Genomic DNA, 22,635 nt, shown 5'->3' on the forward strand with positions numbered 1-22,635 from the left:
AAAAACATGATAAATCAAATGCTCCACTCCAGTTCACTGGTGTATGGATCCACTTTTGTTTCATTGATTTCCTGGACACAACTTGAAGGAAAAACTGAAATCTGAGGGGAAAAGGAAAAAAAAAACAATGGTGGAGGGCATCATTTCTGATCCCAGATGGAATGAATGAGTCAGCTGACAATTGCTTGGAATGACCTTTTGTAATAGTGTGTTGGTGGTTGGTAACAAGCCGTCCCTTTCCACTCCTCAAGCATTGGGTATAATGTCATCTTCTTTGTCACAGCCACAAAAGGGGAACGTCCCACAGCAGGGCTGCAGCCACGGCTTCCAAATGGTGTTGAACATGGACAGCTGCAGTGGGGCGGGTGTGAGCGTCTGACGATGGTCTTGTATGGCTGCCTCGACTTTCTGGACCACTGAGTCGAATAACGCTTCATTGCCAGGGCTGACAGGTCGGGCTTCAGAAGGGTCCCTTGAAATGTCAAAGAGCAGTGGAGGGTCATGGTAGGTCACATCGGTGCTGCAGGAACACATTGCACTTCCGTAGCAGGCCCCAGCGCCCTCTGGGGAGAACTTGGGGGTCACATAATGAACCTTCCACACAGTTGCACCTGGAAAACAGAGCCCCGTTGGGATGCCATGTTTGTGACTGTCCTTGGATTTTATTTTCCCCATTAAAAAATATACGAGGCCTGACAATTAAGTTCACAAACGTGTGGCAACAATGTTGCTAACCTTTTTTGATATCGGAGGGATTAGTCATTAAGAATTTGTACCAACTGGACAGACAGGTAACCGAGTTGACTATTTGGAAGTGCTGAGAAGGCTGCGTGAAAAAGTTAAACGACCTGAACTTTTCACCAACAGTTCATGGCTCTTGTATCACGACAATACACCAGCTCACACAGAACTGTCTGTGAGGGAGGTTTTAGCCAGTCAACAAATAACTGTATTGGAACACCCTCCCTACTCACCTGATCTGGCCCCCAGTGACTTCTTTCTTTACCTGAAGATAAAGGAAATATTGAAAGGAAGACATTTTGATGACAGTCAGGACATTAAGGGTAACACGAGGACAGCTGTGATGGCCATTCCAGAAAAAGAATTCCAAAACTGCTTTGAAGGGTGGACTAGGTGCTGGTGTCGGTGCACAGCTTCCCAAGGGGAGGACTTTGAAGGTGACTATAGTGATACTCAGCAATGAGGTGTGTAGCACTCTTTCTAGGATGCGTTTGTGAACTTAATTGGCAGACCTGGTATTTCTCAAATGCTTTGGCTGATAATTGAAAATCTTCTGCACAGCATCCCACAGCACCGATAGAGTTTCCTCAACTACAAGAATAACACATGTGACTGCAAACTGGCACTTTTCTATCTTATCATGAGAGCACGTGGACACAGTAGTTACCACCTGAATGGCCACTGTAATCGTGGAAATCCTAATTCAGAATTTCCACGATTCATTTCAAAGCTTCCTCTGACTTGGCGTATGCAAAATGGAAAATTTTCTAAGGCTAAATACCGCTTTTCAGATCTGAAATTGGCAAAGGTCATTTCGCAAGGTCAGTCATTCCTTGTTCTTTTCTTCCTTCCTACTCCCTCCCTTCCTTCCCTTCTTCTTTCCTCCCTTCTTCCTTCTTTCCTTCCTATATGAACAGTTATCCATTTTATTTCCAGGGGCCACTTTTAGATTTAAAAAAAACCTCATAAACATTTTCCAGCCTCTGGTCAATTCACCTTACACAGAAGCCCACTGATGGAGTCTTAGAGAAAAGCTATGGTTTCCTAATAAAATTAGACTGAATCATCTGCCTGGATCCTTGACTAGAAACCGACAAAGAGCCCAGATTACCGATCACGGTTGGGCAGTAAACCAGCCCTGTGCTTCCAACTTCTGGAATTCATATTATGAAAAGATAAACCAAACTGTATTTGTTTAGCCCTCTGTAGTTAAATGGGGGGGAGGGTTGTTGTTTGAGGGTGGGGAGCTGTTCTCTTGTTTTATTCACCATTGAACGTCTCCCTAACTGAGACAGAATCTAAAAGGAGTTTTTGTTTGTTTTTATTTTATGTGGGAAACTCATTCACTTTGATCTGAAGACTGGATCACCTGGTGAGTGATGGATCGCATGGGAGAAAATCCATGTGTCCCCCGCAAATTAAGTGCAGTCCAATCAAGTAAAGATTCTGGAACCTGATGCAAATGTCTGTGAATGAGCTTTCTTTACAGGTGCAAATCGGTATCATTTGCTACTTGGTATTTGTTTATAGGTATCCCCTAGCACGAAGGTCGGATACAGAGGATGAATCAGGAGGGAGCACTTAGTGAGTGGTGTGTGGGTTAGACTGAGTTTGCTCCCTGTTGCTATTTACTTCTGCCTCCTTAGTTGTGGATGTTCGTATTCTCTCTCTCTCTCTCTCTCTCTCTCTCTCTCTCTCTCTCTCTCTCTCTCTCTCTCTCGCACACACACACACACACACACACACACACACACACCTCTCCAAAATCCCAGTGTAGTACAAAGGCTGCTTAAGTAATTTTGCTGAGGAATAAAAGAAAGCATCACGACTGCGTGTTATGTGCACATGGCATAACGTGCCCTCCCCACCTCCGTCCCAAGGAAAAGGGGACAGGCTGTGCCCTTATGGTGTCTCCCGCCTCTGCCACCTTCACACTCACAGTCCTTCTGATGCCACCTCACGCTGTGCAGGTAGCACCCACAGTAGTGGAAGAGAAATTCATGGTCCGAGTGGTAGACCCGTCCTTCCAACAGAGGTATCAGGTTCCGGCCATCGATCACTCTTAGGAGACAAGGGGAAATGCAGAAAGGAGGGAGTCAGGCATCCTTTCCACACGCATCTTAGCACAAAACAAGGGGGAGGGGAGGATGCACTTTCCAGGACCTAGGACACAGCTTCACTTATTTTGTAACAAAACAAGAAATAAGGCTGATGAGACATTTCCTAAGGTAACGGGACTAGGGGAGCAGCTGGAAGTGTCATTCTAATACTTTGCAAGAAGATACCATGCGTGAGTGTCATGCATTAGAACATCGAACCTCCTCATTTACTTCAAGGGAAACTCCACTGCCGACAAACACACCCGCCCCAACACACACACACATACCGACACAGAATTAAACCGTTAGAGCATGTGACACGTGTCTGAAAGCCCAAAGAGAAATGTGGCATAATTCATCACACACACACACGGATACATACTGCCTTTTATTCAGTGACCTGCGTAATAAATATTTGCTTAAGGTTATCGGGGCCGTGAGGCATATCCAACTGCGTGAAGCTCAGACCCCACAAATGAGGACGTACCAACCTGTGCCTGAACAAACACAACCGAGAGAAAGTAAGGCACGTTCTAAGACGGAAACAGACAAGCTATTCCAGCACGAACTAAGGAGAGAAAGATGTCCGGTGGTCTCTACAGAATATTGAAAATTAAGTAATAGTCTTTGCACGCTCGTATCAAATCACCTGATACCTCCACATGCGTGACAAATCTGTCTCCCTCGGTTTCATACCTGTCCTGGGGCAATATTCCTCCAGCGACATAAGCCAGGGTTGGGTAAATGTCCATTTGACTCGTGGGTTCGTCGATCACCTTCCCAGCCTCCAGGACTGCCGGCCACCGGAATATTCCTGGGACACGGATGCCCCCTTCCCATCCGCCCATCCCTTTGCCACCTAAAACCAAAGATAAAAGCCCAAGATGAATTCAGCTGCACCACATCATTCTCCGCTCGACTGGAAATTAAATCTAGACGGAACGTTTGCGTCCTGTATTGATGTGAACATGCTACGGGCACGGAGAGAGAGAGAGAGAGAAAAATAACCATGAACGATAACGCTTGCCTTCCAGAAGTGAAAACTCTAAGGGTAAGTGCAGTAAAAATACACAGCAGACAAAGGAGACGAGACTTCCGATGGTGAGTACACAATGGAGTGTACAGCTGACATATTCTAAGTCGTGCACCCGAAATTTGTGTGATGTTAACCAATGTTATCCCGATACCCTTAACTTGAAAATCAACCGCCCAAAAAAGTCTGTAAAGAAAAGTGAAAGTTCTACTCACGAACCTCTTTCAATCGAGTGACAAATCCAGTAATCTGAAGTAAAAACAAAGGCTAACCTAACACAGAACATGATAATGGGCTCAGGAGTGCTATGGACTTTCGATATTCATGGAGAAGACGAAAGCACATCCCATAAGCTGAAAACCCTCAGTCTTTTTTTTTTTAATTTTCTAAAGTAAAGAAAAACTTTTTTTCAATTACACTTGACATGCAATAGTCTATAGTACGTATTCATCTGTACAGCCTAGTGATTAGACATGTATGTACTTCACGAAACGATCCCCTCCAGGAGTCTAGTCCCCACCTGGCACCATCCACAGTTATCACCATATTATTGACTGTATTCCCTGTGCTGTACTTTACGTCCCCGTGACTATTTTGTAACTACCAATCTGTACTTTTTAATCCCTTCCCCTTCCTCACCCATTTCCCCCAACCCTCTCACAACTGGCAACCATTCGTTTGTTCTCTGTATCTATGGGTTTGTTTCTGTTTTCTTTGTTTGTGTATGTTGTGTTTTAGATTCCACTTCTAAGTGAGATCATACAGTATTTGTCTCTCTCTGTCTGATGTCTCTCACTCAGCCTGACGCCCTTGGCATCCATCCATGTTGTCGCAAATGGTAAGATGTCATTCTTTTTATGGCCGAGTGATATTCCAGTGTGTATATGTATGACCTCTTCTTTATCGTCATGCATTGATGGGCACCTAGGTTACTTCTATACCTTCTCTCTTACTAGTAATGAGGGGGTGGCGGGGGCATGTGTCTTTTCCAATTAGTGTTTTGGGCTTCTTTGGATAAATACCCAGGAATGGAATAGCTGGGTCATACGGTCACTCTCTTGAAAATCTTCCGTCTCTGTTGGGATGACACCAGATTCTAAAAGATGGAAAAGTAAGTAAGGTTCAAAACAAGACTGAAAAGCAGGATCTGCCTGGGTTATGGTGCTCCTTGTGAGAGAACCTAAGGACGTCTGAGTTTGCAGTGATCCACAGCATGGAAGAAGGAGGAAGGGAGGAGAGGCAGGTGAACGGGGCAGAGACGGGAGTGTGCTGGCCATCTCTGTTTAGACAAAGGACACACTGGGTGTTTCTGAGCACTAAACAGATGAGAAAGCCGGTGCTTTGGAAACAGTCCTGAGATCACGACACACGTAGCCGAACAGAAATGTGCCCCCAAACCGAACAATGACGTCCCAATCATACAGGCTCGTTACGGAGAAAAATAATAATAAAAATGGGACTCGGGGAGAACTGTTCCAAAGCCCCGTGAAGACGTCATGTTCGGGGAACACCGTTTGTGGACACATCACTCCAACGATATGAATCACAAAAAAGACACCAGACAGGGTCTCTCGAGGGGGCGTGAGCAAACGTTCAATGACGATACATTTAGGTGCCCAGACTCCAGTTCCAAAGCCACCCCAGGTCCTCAGCACCTGTCTTTATTAAAAGGAAGACAGCACAAGCTCCGTGGACCGAATTGATATACATAATCCATGGCAACCAGCAGCAAGCACACATCAACCCACCCTGACATTTTTCCATCATTTGCCATCACAGGAAACTGTGTGAAGCAACTAGAAGAAAACCATTTGTTCACCCAGGACACCCAATCTGATCCACCAAACAATTCAGCCCCCAAACCGGAAGCCCATTGGAGACCTGACAATTTGTGCCAAAGGTAAGAGCTGCTCACCACAATTTTGTCACACTTCCCTCAGGAATATAAGAAGGCACTTTTTACAATGATGGTTTTGCACACACACTTGCTATCTGTCATCTATCTATCTATCTCTATCTCTTATCTATCTATCATCTACCAATCATCTATCTATTGATCGATCCTTCTACCTACCTATTGTTAAAATAGAAACCCAAATTGGGGTATTCAAGTAAGCATTTTTCTAGAGCAAGTGGTTCTCACCTGGAAATGGTTAGACCCCAGGGAGTAGAGACAATGTCTGCAGACACTTTGGTTGTCACTACTTTGGTGATGGCACCTGCTGGGTGGAGACCAAGGACACTGCTAAACCCCACAGGGCCCAGGACGCCCCACATTGGACAGTCATCCAGCCCAGACGTCAGTGGTGTGAGGCGGAGAAACCCCACTTTAGATGGTTCTTGAGATCCTATGTGCTTATTCTCATGAGGCTCTCGCGACTTCAGGCATTTTTCTCTTACATTTTTGGAAATGGCCCCAAAACGCACAGCCTTTTTTTTCATGTAGCCTCCTAAGAGATTATAAGTCTCGCCAACATCTCCGAACAGCGTTTGCCAAGGAATGAACGCGAAAGCACAGCTCTCTAGACATCACAGAGGAATAAACGAAACACGACAGACAAACACTGGCCATCACCTTTGTAGAGCCCGTTCCAGCCGCCCAGCTGGGCCCCGCTGGCCTGCGCCTCCAGGTGACCCCCGTTGTCCGAGGTGAAGTACACCAGCGTGTGGTTGGCCAGACGCTCCTGGTCCAGGGCCTCCAGGATCTTACCTGGCGGAGGTGGAAACAGGAAGTTGCTCACCTTTCACGGGCACCATTGCAACCTCGTCCTGTATGGGTTGCTCTGCATTCACTGCACATAACAGTGTAACTAAATGTTACTTTATTATACATTATGTAAGATTGCCTAGGAAGTCACTGCTTAAGGTAGAATATGGTAATACATACAGACTACATGTAGTGTATACTATGTAGTATATAAAATAATATTAAATTTATAATTACTTGTGATATATTTATGACATAATATCTAACGTGTTATCTATGTATAGCAAACATGTTTAGTATAAGTATCATAAATAGTAAATATATAGTATACAATAAATATAATTTATTGTTGTTATAAATATAAAATGTGCTTATATTATATCAAAATTGGAATATATAATATATACTGTAATATATAAACATTATTTATATATAAATATATTGTTATACTCTGATATACTTTTTACATTATGAATATTATATAATATTACATTGCATACAAAATATATAATATGCAGTATTTAAATATATAATAAAATATTTTACCTATAAGACTTATAATTCATAAATATATAACAACATAATATATAATGATTGACAATTATATATCATAATAGCATCACATAATAATTACGTGGAATTATACAATAATTATGGGATAGTAATATGTTATTATGTAAGATGCAATTATAGTATTTTACTTTTAATATGTGATTTCATTATATAATAATATAATTTTATGATATAATGCATAAGAAAATATCTTTTATTTTACAAATTATGTAATGTATACAAATAATTGAAAAATATATACTTTCAGTTATATATGATGTCTATACAGACAATATGTTACAAAGTATTATATATTATATACAATATCAGTGTCACCCACAACCAACAGCCAGTACAAATGAGGTTTCACAGCTAAAATAAACTTGTGAGTCCTAATGAAACAGAACCAATAGTTTAAAAAATGACACCACCAGAGATCAGTAAGCAAACCCATCCACTTGCTCGAGAGACCAGCACCCCAGCCCTTCAGGTATTTCTCATGCCGGGTCACCACCTGAAGTCTGCACCCAAGCTACCGGTTATTCTTTGTGTTCCAGTTGTGAGTAAGCATTTGATGATACTGAACACGCAGCTCGACTCAGCCAGGATTGTGTTTATGGGTCAACAACCCTTTTGGAGGACAAACTATTTTAAAAAACCGAGCGGAGGGCAGCCAGATGGCTCAGTTGGTTAGAGCTTGAGCTCTGAACAACAGGGTTGCCGGTTCAATTCCCGCATGGGATGGTGGGCTGCGCCCCCTGCAACTAAGATTGAAAACGGTAACTGGACTTGGAGCGGAGCTGGGCCCTCCACAACTAGATTGACGGACAACGACTTGGAGCTGATGGGCCCTGGAGAAACACACTGTTCCCCAATACTCCCCAATAAAATTAAAAAAAAAAAAAGCGATTTGCTTTCAAAGCCACATTGTTTACTTTTTAGAAATGCTGCAGCTAGAAATTAAGATTTGTGTTTCCGTCCTGCGTTTGGAAGAGAAAAGCGTGTCAAGTCTTCCTGGCAAGAGAATAATGATACCTGAATGATTGGTTCTCATTAGTTCTGGCTAGAGGATTAAGTAGGAGGATAATTTGTAACTTACACCAAGTCAATAAAAGAGCTGGGAATCCTGTGTGTGTGTGTGTGTGTGTGTGTGTGTGTGTGTGTGTGTGTGTGTGTAAATATATATGTCAATCTCCGTGTATGTAATGTAGAAACATGTACGTGCCTGTGTGTAAATGCCTCTGGCAGCAGAAAAATCATAAGATCTCTTATCAGACAAAAATACTAGGAAAGAGGCCAATTATAAAAAGTGGCTGAGTACTTTTTCAAGGTAAAAGTTTCCTCCAATAGAAAGTTTCAAGTGTTACTGAACTCTTGAGCATTCAGTAAATGGACTTTGCGTGTCATTTGGAGTGCAGCACAGTTACGGTTCATTTTTCACCAAGGTGAATAACGGGCTAAACAATTTTGTGTTTTATAAACACAGCGTTAAGTAGGAAGATAATACACACAGCAGACGCCTGCCTGGTGTTTGATCTGCCTCTGGCTTTCATCTGATGTTCCCAAGCAATGAAGAGGGAAGTGCAGATTCTGTTAGGCACAGAAATAGCTGCTTTTCGTTTCTCCCAGGTAAACAACCTTAACCCTTTACTGGATGCAACGCACAGCTTTGAGAACACACCTGCACCGTATATTCACGTAGATTACAGGACAAACAAAAGTATGTGTTCGCGACAAACACCACATATAGACCTCGACAGAAATTCCCTTTGCAGAATACTGGCCTTTCACTAAAGACACAAATACAGCAAAGAGACTTATTTTTCAAAGGAGATTTTTCTGGAGGGAAATGATCTGCAATGAAGGAACTCATCTTCCTACAGTCACACAAAGAAACGTACAATGTTACAGCTGGTTTTACTGTAATCGTTTTAGTAGGTGTCAATGTTTGTGTTTCAATGGTTGCGTAGTATCTGCCAGAATATTAAATATAGATATAGATTTAAATTTATATTGTGTGTGATTTACATATATATTTACATACATAATATATGTAAATTATACACCGTATAAATACATATATATATATTTTGTGATATATGTGACATATATATACATATCGTGATACATATTCACACCATATATAACGTTATCTATCTCTGTCTGTCTATCTAATCTATCATTTATCTATCATCTATTATCTATCCATCTACGTATCTATCTGTCTACCACAGTGTAAAATTTAAGCCAGTAATAGAGATGTTAGCTTTACTTCAATGAGCTTAAAATGGGCTTCGGATGTCAGATAATTAGCTAACTTTCATTAAGCCCTTTAGTTGTTGCTAGTCACATATTCCTTTTTTCCTTCTATTTCTGCTTCAACTTCCTACTGCCAGCTCATGATTTCTCTTTGGGATTACACATAAACTCTAAATATTATAATTGTATGTAGATACGTTTGATAAACACACATGGTTGGCAATATAAAGCAGAAATTTACTCAGATTTCCTCTGTTTTACAAGAGACCGACCCCTCATTCTCCAGTCCTAATCGGTCTTCTCCAATCTCACCTAGACTGTGGTTTAGTCAAAATATATCATATGGGACAGACATTGAGGGCTTAACACACTTCAAGTGCATTTAAATTAAGCTAACTCTATTTCTTTTAAGGATACATGATAAGAGTGTCCATTCACACAAGCAGCAAGAGAAAACTAAGCTATTATCAGCTTAGGTGGTTCTGCATAGGACAACTTTTAGAAATCTCTACTAGCAGGAGAGAAAAAAATCGTACGGTGTTTCATAAGTAAAACACCCTTACTGAGATGAAGGAACATTGTCATATATTAAATGGGGAAAATGCTGTTCAAATAGCACTGTTATTTATTTTACTGACGTGCATGCAGCTCAGACGTCCCCTGCCTTCACACCAGCCTCCCCCCTCTGCTAATTAATTATCCTCAGTATTATTTTTCTATATCAACCCGTGTGAATTCTAAACAAATGGCTGCACTTTGGATCAATTCCCTCCCACAGTTCTAAGCATTGCTTGTAACAAGTAACTAATTTAAGGATAATACGTTTCCTTTCATATCCACCGAAACAGCCATGAGCGTCAATATTCTCTACAGTACGGTATTAATCTCACAAAAGGTGGTTTGTTGGCTGTTTTTTTTTCTTTTTGTTCCTGGAAAGTGGCTGTCTTTCTTTTAAAGACAGGAAAACCTGTATTTACAAATCGTGATTTATTCCCTTGGAGAAGGTGTGTTGATTTTACTAATGCTAAAGGCAGCTTTGAATTCAATTCAGGGAAATACTCACCGATTGCGCACAGTGGGCCAGGGGGCTGTGTATTATCAGAGGCTATTAATACAGATTTTCTTTAGTCTAGTCCATGAATGAGACACTTACAGTTGATTTTCCTGAATACTCACCCACCATCCAATCCATTTCTTCGATGTTATCGCCGTAGCGTCCATATTTACTGTGCCCCACAAACTTCTCTCGGGTGGTCAGTGGTGTGTGGACATGTAGAAAGGAAACGAACAGGAGAAAAGGTCCATGTTTATACCTAAGGGGTAGAAACTCAACTGAGTTATCTTAGTAAAAAAAAGGCGTTTTTTTTTTTTCCCACTTGGATATCGTTCTGCCTCCATTGGATGGTCTCAGAAGAGTTGGCAGAGGTTTCTATGTATGTAAGTTACGTTGATCAATCATTTGAGTAACAAATACCATAGCAAGACTCATGCAGAAAGGATATGAGGAGGAAAGAAGAAAAACGGAAAATTTGTATCAGCAATAAAATATCTGGCAGAGTCGGATCATTTGATCTCTTGCACCCAGGGTAGCATGTGACATAAAATAACAGCTTAATACATCTTTTTAATCTTTGTTGAATAAATAGATGGCTGGATGGATGAATGAATGAAGGAATGAATGAAACCCATATGGATTCTTCCCATCTATTTCCTGAGAATGATTTCTCAGACATGGGTTAGGAAGACTCGTACCCCACACAGAGACACAGGTATACTGCATCCAGGTTTCAGGCCGTCCCTGCTCTCTGTGCCCCTCAGTCACACAAGCCGCAGCATTTTACTGGACACACAGTTGTCCAGAACACAAACTGCTTATAGGTAGGTAGGAGTGTCCATTTGAACCACTACCAACCAAGGGAAACAAAGGGCATGTAAGTAAAAAGATAGCATGTCGTCTATAGAAAAGGTTCTTGTGCATTTCTTCTTCTTCCTTCTTTGTGCTGCCTGGAACATAAACATGATGGCTGGAGCTTTGGCATCCAGTTTGGGCTGTGAGGCTGCTCGGGAAGAAATTTTTTTTTTTTTAAACAGCAAGTAGGGTGTTCATAACGAGAGAAATACGCTTCTTTCCTTTACATCTCATGTGTTGTGTTCTGCATTTTAATGTCCCATGTAGCCATCCTAAAAGTACTCCTTGATACACATTTACAACCGATGGAGAGGCATCAAGATAGCATGTGTTGGGATCTCAAAGAGATTCCAAGCAAACTTGAGTTGGTACGGGAGCAGTGGGGACAAAGAACAGAGCCAGGTAACTGTCCCACCATTCTGCCTGCTGTGTTACGCAAAGAATGAAGGTGACAGTTACAAAGGCTTACGAGGGAATGAGGTCCCATTGCCTAGTCATTATACCCATGGAGTTGTACTGTATCATCTTCCTGCATGCCCCGCACACCCCCAGTAGGAGAGCAGAGAAAGGTCAATGAACTGAACTAAGCAGCTGTGCGAAGGTCTGACAGTATTACATTCCTGGGTATGCACCAGGCTTGCATTAAGTATATAAAACTTAAAACTAGACATCACTAAATAGAGTCACTTCCTCAATGTTTGTGAACACCTTACCAGTATTTTCAGGCTGTTTCTGGGCAAAGCGAAACTGAGATGAAGCTCAAAGAGTCCGTCCGTCTTGATACTAACCCACACCAATGGATTAAAATGCCGTAATTCCAGTTTCGTATTTTTTAAAGCAGTGAGCAAAATCTATTTCTTCGCCTTTGCAGGGTTCGAAATTTGCAGAAAATGTTAACTGTTCCTTTTTTTTCTGTCTCAGTAGAAATTCCAACATAGCATACATATATCACACACAGAAAAGGCCCATCTCATCCGGAGGTACCCAATTTCTCTGAAATAACAACAAAACGGTCGTGCAGGAAATCAGGCCAGCCCGAAGGGCTTCCCTGTCCTACCTGTTGATGAAGCTCAGGGCTTCTTTCAGCATGAATGTTGACACTCTGTCTTCTCTCATCGGCTGCTGGAGGATTTCGTGGTTTCTCATCAGGACGCAGTTCCAACGCCGAGTGAAGCCATAGCTGGAGTACCAGGATGCAAAAAAGAGGAGGGCGAGGACAGTGAAGATCGCGATGACCTTCCAGGGAATTGCGAGCCAATGAGCAAGCTTGGGGACAAGGAGGAGAAGAGGTACGAGGCCGATGGCTGCTGTGGCCACCCAGAGCTGGACCCTGAGGCGCCTGTGCAGTTCTGGCGTCTCAGATGCTGTGCAGTCACTCAGGAGACCCAAGGGCAAGCCGTAGAAATAGTTGAACCCGTGGTTCAGGGGGTGGTAGCAGTGGTCGTCCCGGGACGCACAGCTCAGACCTTGGTGCCATTTTCCTGCAAGGGACACAGCACGGGGACGGTGGCAGCACCAGCGCCCAGTTGTTTCTACAGGGCGGACATCCCTCTGTGAACGCCAAGGGGGACTTGGGCTTCCTGGACAGGGCAGCATCATTTCGGTGGCCCCACCGTCACCTCCCTGGAAATGCTAACAAGTCTACATAAGCCCCCAGCATGTCTCACCCTACATTCTGAGACTTTCGGACTGGAACTGGGCAGCGGAAACCCATTTGCTCGCTGGAAGGACATGATGCCAGTGCTGCCGCAGAAGAAATAATATGCTGGGCACCTGGCAATCCCCTGGACCCTGCGGAATGTCCCAGGTGTCGGGTACTGGCTGGGTGGCCAGAACCTACGTCTCTGTGTTCACATCTGCACTCACTAGCAGTGTGTTTTGCATGTGGCCATTCTTATCCAGGCTCTCTTATGGTAACTCCCTGACAAGGCACCAAAATGCCACAAACAGAGCTCCAGACCAAGGCCCCCCAGGTCTGCATGATGAACTAGCCAAAGAAATTCATCCAATTCAACCAACGAATTCGGGCTATGTTAGCCCTTCCTTCTAATGACAACTGACCACGTGGGCCAGTTCTAATTCACTTACACACACCACAGTCCTTATTCCTTTCCAGACCCTGTACGATCGATGAGAAATGCACTAGCTTATATTATGACAGCAAAGCCACATTTGAATCTGGGGGGAGGGGAGGTCTGAGTGTTCCTGAGAGCTGATTTAGAATATCTGCATTCAAGGATGCTACTGGGGTTTTCACGAGAATAAAATCCTTGTTGGTCAACATATGGACGACACAAATTATGTTTTTTTCTTAAATTGGGGGCATCTTAGAAGACGTGATAGTCTTGTAATCCACAGGGAGAATCCTAAAAAGCGTGGACACAGTGACTAGGCGGCACTTCTCAAACGTATTTCCTCACAGGATGTCTCCTCAGAGGAATTAGACATTGACCCAGAATTCTATGGAATAAACATACTCGGTGATTCGGTAACTTACACTCTCACACCCACCCTTCCCCACCCAAGGGCACAGGACACCAGATGATCTAAATAAATCATTGCCTCAACGTGGTCACTTTTCCTGCATTCATTTCTCAAGGTCAAGAAGAGGACATCTTTAAAAACTCTTTTTTTTTTTTTTTTTTTGCTAGCAGAGGGGACCCAAAAGGGTTATATCCCTTCCTTACACAATATTCCATTTTGGTGACAACAATGCACAAGCACACCTGTTTTTATTCCCATGGTTTTTCCAACACCTTGCTGTTGATATCATTTGTGTCTTAAATTCCTCCCCCACGTGTCTCTGCTCCAAGAGGAATCAGCTGGCAGGTGCCCAGCCAACGTCTCCAGAAAGCCGAGTAATGAGGAGAGGGAATGTGCCTAACCCTGTTTCCACGTCCTCGGGCCGTACCTATCAGTCCTGTACGGTAACCCCGATGCTGCAGCAGCTTGGCAAATGTCGTCTCGTTGGCGGGAAGACCACCTGAGCTTCCAAGCCAGGGCAGGTCACGGTTCAGGTTGGAGGGAGACGCCATTCCTGAACATAGAGAAGCAAACGACTGATGAGTACCACGGCCCCTCTCTGTGTGACAGTCCGCATGAACTGTAAGATGGAGCCCCGGTGTCCGTAAACTGTCTCCTCATGCACATCCTCTAGTCCGTTCGTTCTCTCCCAAGTGTCCCCTTAACGTTGTCTCTGTACGTCCTTAGCTCGTCTCCTCCCACGTGTCAAATGCGGATGTTGTCTTGAAATTAGGATACAAGACAATCACGCTGGAATTTCATATTCACAGGAAGCATTTTTTTTTTCTTTTTTGATTAGACATGTCTGTCCCAAATATTGCCCAGGGCATGTATTGGTTGCTTATTCAAAATTCAAGTTTAACTGGACGTGTTACTGCACAGGCTATCCTTGGACATCAATTCTGAACCTGAACCCCATCTTTCTAGGGGGTGAAAAGCCCACATGGGGGAGACACAGAAGTTTCTGTCCTACCTTCAGCTGCACAGTGGGCATCTGTATATTTGGGAATCCAAGTCTTAGCACGGCAAACACAGACTCCCTCATCTTCGTGCTTGAAACCCACCTCAGTAAAGGACCATAATTCTCCCAGTCATCGTGTCCAGAAATGCATGGGCTCCTTTTGAATCTCCCTCCTCCCTCAGCCTCATCTCCAATCAATCACCAAGTCCTGACAACTTCACCTCAGTAAGCAATTTGGTTTTTTTAATCTCTGATGTCATGGCTTTGGAGCAGAGCGTCAGACGCACTCCGCAATGGAGTGCCATAGCTGAACTCCTCTGTCTACCAGTGCCAATCACCTTCCCAAGGACTCTTCCAATCCCTGTCTTTCCCCTCGTCAAAACGCACCAATGGCCTTCCATCACCCTCTGTTCAAATCCAAATGTGGGGTATGGCTTATACAGTCTTTCCTACTCTGAGATGTGTGATTGTTTGGGCGGCCACCCCCATCTCTTTACTCATTCACATATCCCCGCATTCTTTGTGCGTCATTTTCTCGGGGTGAATCCACCCTTCCTCCTGTGGCACGTCTTCTAGGAAGGCTTTTCTGGGATGGTTGAAAGGCCCCTATGAGCTACGGCTTCCTGAAATTCTGAATTGTCACTATTGTTTGAGCATCAACCCTGCGACCCCATCTCGTGGTGTTGTGTCCTACTTGTGGGACAACTTCCAAGAAGAAACCTATCAATGAAAGCATCTCAAGGAAAGTCACTCACTGTCACACATAACTGTTCCCAAGAGTATCATAGGCATGAACCAAAGGAGAATTCTGTAGTATTAGGTTGGTGCAAAAGTGTTTGCATTTAAAAGGTTAAAAAAAAAAATTTGCAACACTGCAATTACTTTTGCATCAACCTAATAGGTATGTATTCTCCACGCTGGCTGGCAGATTGCTTTTTTCACTTAACAAAAATACCTCGGAGAACTCTCAGGGTCAGGATGTGGAAAGCTTCGCCTGCCATTTTAAGCATGCATGAAGGTGCCATGTTATAAACACACCATTATCTATCCAATCGCTTCCTACCAGTAAACATTTAATTTTATTTCCCCAATCTCTAAGTGCCAGATAAGATTATAAGGAATAATGACATGTGTCATTTAGAACACGTGAAACTATGACTGATCAATTTCTAGAAAAATGGAGTTGCTGATTGAAAGGCTAAATGCCAAAATGTCCCCACAGTCTCTTCAAGCAACTAAGTATTAAGAGTGTCAATTTTTTTGACACTCTGAATGGTGAAAAAATAGCATCTAAAGAATTTTAATCAATGTATCTCTTATGATCACAGCTTGAAAATATGTCCCTTTGTTTAAAAAAAAAAAAGCTTTGTTTTCCCCCCCACCCCCAAACTATCATCTTTTTAAAACTACTTCATCTGAACTTAGGAACAATAACTATTTGGAACTTTTACATCATAAAAGGAATAAATATTATATTAATATGTTGAGGGGGTCAGGTTAGAGATCAGAGCTTTCCTCTTGCGTATCATTGTCCTATTTCCATGAACTCTAAGCTCGTGTATTCAAGAACTCACTAGGCAGAGAGTAGATTTTATCCTAAGTGGTTTCTTCTGGATAAGAACTCACCTGCTGGTGGGTACAGGAGAATACATCAGTTCTGTGATTCATGTAATAGGAGAATGAGAAAGTAAAGGTGTCACAATTCTTTTCCCATGTTGTTTTAGGTGGAGTTAGACTGCTAGGTGAATAAATTAACTGCTGGTTTTAAAGGCACTCATAAAAAAAAAAAAAAAAAAAAAAAAACAGAAGCAAGGAAAGAGAGGATTAAAGATGGATATGTAAATGATCATTTCAAGAGTCCTATCCTAGAAAGAGGAAGAAGTTGGATAATATGGTATCACGGATGGGAAACAGAACCTGTTTCATTAAGGGAAGTATTGGAATATTACGTTGGAATTGAATCGAGTTTCTTTTTTGCTAGAATTGTTTGATGAGCAGAAGGAATTAAATTGAATGATTTGTGCCAAAAAAAAAAAATAGCAATGATTTGACCGATGATTCCTTCAACCACTTAATTTTTATTCTTAATTTTGTAAGATAGATTTTTCCACCTAATCAATATTTAGAATCCCATGAAATTATAAAAGTAATTGATTTTTTAAAGAATACAGACATGTATCTTTATCACCTATTCCTACACAATAATGCAGTATTTAGACACAAATTATGTGGTAAACTATTTCAAACAAAATTGAGCACACTGAATTATGGAAAAAGTTCTTTGAGCAACAAGAATACAAAAACAGATGGTAATGCATCAAAGTTCCTGGGACAAGAACTTGCAATGTTTATTTACTCTTCAATTTCATATAATTCAAATTAACCTGATTAGTCCTTTTCCCAGACCTTATGAAAAGATATCACTTAGAAGGAGGAAAACTCAGAGGAAAAGCTGTCACTGAAAAATAAACTACAAGGGTGGATATATTATAATTGCGACAAGCAGATACTAGACTGAATGAAAACACAATAGTCTGGGGCAATTTCATGTAAAGGCCAGTAACCCTGAAGCCCTCAGCGGATGCCAAAGGCATCACTGGGTTTTAGCTGGGTATAAAAATTGATATTTATAATGTTGTTTCCACATTGATGTTTATATTGTTGATTCTAAGCCTAAGCTACAAAGGGAAATATTAAATTGTGATCATTACACTCAACTTGGTGAGTATGGATGTTGAAATTGTGTGTGTGTCTGTGAGAGAGAGAGAGAGAAAGAGAGAGAGAGAGAGAGAGAGAGAGAGAGAGAGAGAGAGATTATGTATGGCTCCCATTTCTTTTACATTTTCTTAGCCACACTTTCTTCCCAATTGCTCCTCCTAGTTTTCCAATCTCATCTCCAGAGGCTGAATGGACCCACTTACATTACAATGCTTGATTACATGGTCTCAGCTAGCTTTAAGAGATGAGAAACCTATCACTACAAGACAAGGGCTGTTACTACAAGCACCTAGAAATGGTAGTGTGTGCCCAAGGCAACCTGGAAGTTGCTCATCAGAGGCTCACTGTAGGCATAGAGGTGAGCAGATTTGGTGGCTCCTGGCAACACACACCTGTTTGACCAGGTATAGCAACACAACCTTCATTTGAATTTAGATTCTTAATACCTCAAGTGACCTTTTGAGAGTTGTTATGAAGAGCTGCGAAAAAAAGTAAATTATAAGAAGGCATGATTGTGAGACAAAAATGCTGTTGCCTTCCCCAGGCTCACCTGACCGGATGGGGTACCGACCAGTTAGGAAGGCAGCCCGACTTGGGGTGCCTACAGAGGCAGCTGCCAGGTGCTGGGTGAGCCTTACTCCCTCACTCGCCAGGCGGTCGATGTTGGGTGTGCTGCAGACAAAACAGGAATTCAGGTTGCAAGTTTCCAATTCCCAATAAAATGAACAAGATTCAAAGCCATCGTGTTTTGGGTCAAGGTGACTCTCTTTCCAGTAAACCTGAAATACACCCTTTTGAAACTTCAATCCATCTGCCTGCTAGGATGCAAAGGAAGAGCAGAGTATACAACAATATATCTGCAGGCAAAACGATCACAAACTCAGATGGGTCACCAGGTATAATTAAACTACTACCGTATTTCCCCCAAAATAAGACCTAACTGGAAAATAAGCCCTAGCATGATTTTTCAGGATGACATCCCATGAACATAAGCCCTAATGAGTCTTTTGGAGCAAAAATTAATATAAGACCCAGTCTTATTTTCAGGGAAAGACGGTACTCAGCTGAGTTAACAGGCATTTCAATAGAAAAGCTGGTCAACTGGATCTTGTCATATTCCTAAAATTAATGAGTCACTTAGATTCCATAAAATATTCGTGTGTTTCTTACAGGAAAATCTGTCTTTTCTTATAACCAAATTCTGTCATGGTTGAATTCAGTCAATTTCCCATTTTGTTTGTCTAATATTTTAAGGTCTCCAGATTACGATCTCCACTCCCACCCACCCCCTAAAAAAATAGGTCACCTAAATCGTAGAGGCAGAACAGGGTACGTTGCTCTTCCCTGAGCATGCTTCTCTCACAATCCCACAGAAAGGTGATGATGGAAAGTCTTACCCCTCAAACACTCTCAGTACCTTTGTGGGAAGAATCTGTCTGTGTAGCCCACACTTGTGGGGGTACAGTCAGTGTCTGTCTGAGAGTGACAGCCTATGAACCCTGAATAAAGTTTCCTTTCTTACCCACAGCTTCCACAGAGGCGGCAGACAGAAAAACACCTGCCTCAGTTTGTTGCTTTATATAGACCTAAAATGCCTGTAAGTAGACCAACTCCTTTCAATCTGCACGTATACACGTACATTATGGGGCTACACTGCAATCTTCATTTCAAGGTAAATCAATGCAATTTAAATTCAAGGGAAGAGGGACCATATATTTGCACATGAACAGAATTTGTGTAGTGATGGAGGACAGGCTGATAAAGGAGAATGTTGGGTATCAGAGGCTTTGGAAAGAATCCAAGGAAGATGTTGAAAAACTCTGAACTAATACAGTGGAATATTATTCAGCCATGGAAAGAAATGAAGCACTGAGACATTCTGTAATGTACATGAACCTGAAAACCTTATGCTCAGTGACAGAAGTCAGGAAAGCACGTATTTTGTGTTGTGGGCTGAAGTGTGTCACCCAAAACTTATATGTTGGAGCCCTGATCCCCAGGACCTCAGAATGTGGTTGCATTTGCAGATGGATCTGTAAAGAGAGGATTAAGGTAACCTGAGGTCACTAGGATGGGCCCTGATCCAATAGGACTGTGTCCTTATAAGAAGAGGAAATGAGGACACAGACACACTCAGAGGGACGGCCGTGTGAGGACATGGAGAGCAGACCTGTCCGTTCACACTCCCAGGAGAGAGGCCTCCGGGCGGACCAGCCCTGGGACACCTGGATCTCAGATCCAGCCTCCAGGACTGGGAGAGAGAAATGTCTGTTATTTGAGCCACTCAGTCTGGGGTACTTCGTTACAGCCGCCCTAACAAGCTAATACATTATATGATTCTACTTATATGAAATTTCCAGAATAGGCAAATCCACAGAGACAGAAAGCGGTTACTGGCTGCCAGGGTCTGGGAGAGGGGGAGGCATAGGAGACGACTGTTAGTAAGTACAGGGTCACCTTTCGGAGGTGACGATGAAAACGTTTAGGAACTAGACAGCGGGAATGGTTGTGGAACATTGCAAATCTACTAAATGCCCCTGAACCGCTAGCTTTAAGTTGGTTAAACAGGTCAAGTTTGTATTACGTGGTTTTTTTTTCTTGTTTTTTTTTCTTTTTCTTTTTTAACCACAATAATAAAAACAGCAGCAGCAGCCAACTACATATAAACTAAGGAGACGGGTTGTCAAATGCTGTCCTGACATTTTGCAGCTTGCCTACGGCGACCTCTGCTGTCCTGGATGACAACTGACTCCAGTCTGTTTTTTCAATGGCAGAGATGTGACCGGAGCCATCAGGCAGCGCCCTCTACAGGCGGGAGAATGTCTTACCTCACGGTGTTGTTACCGTAGCTGCATAAGTCCCCGACCCCAAGGTCGTCTGCCATTAAGAGGACAATATTGGGCCTGGCGTTCCTTGTCACGAACGTTCCGTTGAGTCCCCCAAATAAGTAACACAGTGATAGCGACAGCCAGCAGTTCCTGAAAGGGTTTTTTGTGGGGTTTTTTGTGGGGTTTTTTTGCGTTTTTTTTTTTTTTTTTTTGGTGGGGGGAGGAAGGATAAAAAGAAAAAAAAATAGAAACCATCAATTCACATTTGCATTTTGGGCAAGTTAAGAAAGGAAATAATGGCATTCTTTAGCAGTTTCCATTACACGTCATACCAGAGCTGGCTTCCTCAGAAACCAGGATTTTTTTAAAAGTCCTGTTTTAAGTTAATGTAGAATAATTTACAAGTTAATGTCACGTGCATTGGGACATTAAAGTCTCATAACTTCTCCAGCCGTTTTAGTGAGGTGAGGCTCTTAAAAAAACCTAACAATGGTTAAAGTGGAGTGTGAGGTCTCATAATTGGATTTCTTTGTATAGAAATGTAAACAAAATGGAAAATAAGAGCAAATAGGCAGCTAGTCAGGCTTGTTGGGTTTTGTTTTGTTTTTTAATGCTCGGTTGTGCTTTTTTCATACATTTTATAACTTTGTAATTTTGCCCCAAGCCACACAGGGGAAAATGCCAGCAGAAACTCTAGTAACTTCTTGGGTGTGAGCCCAGGAGTAAATGATGGAAAACCAGTATTCTGGGGTAGGTTACATCTGAGTACAGACAGTAATTATGCCTTTTCTTCATGAAGAAATTATGTCCACTGGACAAATCAATCACGTGGGGGATACTCAAGTGCCAAACGGAAAAAAAGAAAAAGAAAAACCCAAAGGAAAACAAATCCCAGAAATTCTTTCAGCATCTGAAAAAGGAAATGTAACATTTTGCAATATTCTACTAAAGTTTAGACTGTAGAATAATGCATGTGTAAGTGTTGGACCCTATAACATGCTGAAAACGCACACACACACACACACACACACGCACACACACACACAAAACCACCCTTGATGGAAAATGATCACTACAAATTAAGGACCACCCGCTCATGCCGGTAACTGGTTCCCGAACCCGAAATGTCATCCAGTCAATTCTAAGTCCTGTTAGCTGCACCTCAAAAAAAAAACAAAAAAAAAAACAAAAAAAAAACACATCTTAAATTCATTGCATCCATGTACGTTTAGTCCCATCCTTGCAGCCCCAGTCACTCACTTGTAGATCCCAAAATCATCCTCGCTGGCCTGGCCATTCCCATTTTTGCCACCTGGCCGGAACAAAACGCAACCAGGCAGAGCAATCTCACAAACACACACTCGTGGTTGCCATATGCCCTAAAGAAGTCCAATGGTTTCCCATTGGCTCTTGGGATTAAAAATCCCACCCTTCCCAGCATGAATGACAAGCTTCACTGATGTGCGCTGTTGGCTCTTGTGTCACGTTCTCCTCTCACAGCCGCCTCCACCACTGGCACACCCGTGAGCACCCTTAAATTTCTACCGTCATCCATGACTCTGGTCCTCGTGCAGCCTCCATCCCTGGAAGTCACGCCTTTTGCCCTGTGAATTCATTCCCACACGTGCTGCCATTCCTTTACGACCATCCTTTAGGACTCCATCAATTCACATCTACCAACACACTCCCCACTACCCTGTTCACATCTTCAGTAGACCAAGTCGACCCAGCATGACTCTGGACAGAGACAACTTAGACGAAGAACCCTTCTCTCTAGACGCAGAGAGTAATGACAGCTGACGATTGTGTCCACTCACCACTCATAGAAAGGCTGCCTCATGGCTTCTTATTCTAGTCACCTAGGGAACAAAAGAACAAGCTGAGAATATCTGCAAAGCAGGTGTTTTCCTCATCGCTGGACAGGTGATGGTTCAACGTGCTAACGAGCCTCTGTGTGGTGACGCACGTCGTGCTTTATACCCAACTGCAAACAGGCGACATTTGCGCAGAGAGAACGTGGCAAAAGCATGTGCGTGAGCCAGTCATCTTACCTAAGCATCGTTGTCATGGGAGATTTCCAACAAATGACGTTGGTCCAGCAACAAAACCCTTCCTTCCAGAGTCACTAAAACACACAGGGCCTCAGTGAATAGGCACGCACGCAGTAAATGTTTGTATGTATGCAGTCTGACAATTATCTTCCTGAACTCGCTGTAACGATGTTGCTCACCGTTTTTGATATCAGAGGGATTGTTCATTATGCATTTGTACCAACTGGACACACAGGTAACCAAGTTGACTATTT

The 22,635-nt window shown here is 42.6% G+C and overlaps 1 protein-coding gene across 1 annotated transcript; it reads right to left on the reverse strand.

Annotated features, from left to right (window-relative positions):
• Positions 1–246: 246 nt before the first annotated feature.
• ARSH (arylsulfatase family member H) lies at positions 247–21,885 on the reverse strand. Its single transcript, XM_033102779.1, has 11 exons — positions 21,876–21,885; positions 21,591–21,642; positions 20,331–20,480; positions 18,053–18,174; positions 14,212–14,337; positions 12,358–12,781; positions 10,568–10,704; positions 6,449–6,583; positions 3,537–3,699; positions 2,681–2,802; positions 247–611 (listed from the first exon to the last, which is right to left on the reverse strand). Exons 1-11 carry the CDS (start codon positions 21,883–21,885, stop codon positions 247–249), a joined length of 1,806 nt encoding a protein of 601 aa, XP_032958670.1.
• Between the last annotated feature and the right edge of the window lie 750 nt (positions 21,886–22,635).

The sequence above is a fragment of the Rhinolophus ferrumequinum genome, chromosome X (genome assembly GCF_004115265.2).
Source record: "Rhinolophus ferrumequinum isolate MPI-CBG mRhiFer1 chromosome X, mRhiFer1_v1.p, whole genome shotgun sequence".
Classification (NCBI taxonomy): Eukaryota; Metazoa; Chordata; class Mammalia; order Chiroptera; family Rhinolophidae; genus Rhinolophus; species Rhinolophus ferrumequinum.

Bases quoted from the DNA above. Each gene is read 5' to 3' on its own strand.
- ARSH (XM_033102779.1), bottom strand. The intron at 14,338-18,052 runs GTGAGCCTGGGG...CTCTATGTTCAG, and splicing joins TCGGTACCCCATCCGGTCAG to GAATGGCGTCTCCCTCCAAC. The intron at 612-2,680 runs GTGAGTGTGAAG...TCTGTTTTCCAG, and splicing joins GAGGTGGCATCAGAAGGACT to GTGCAACTGTGTGGAAGGTT.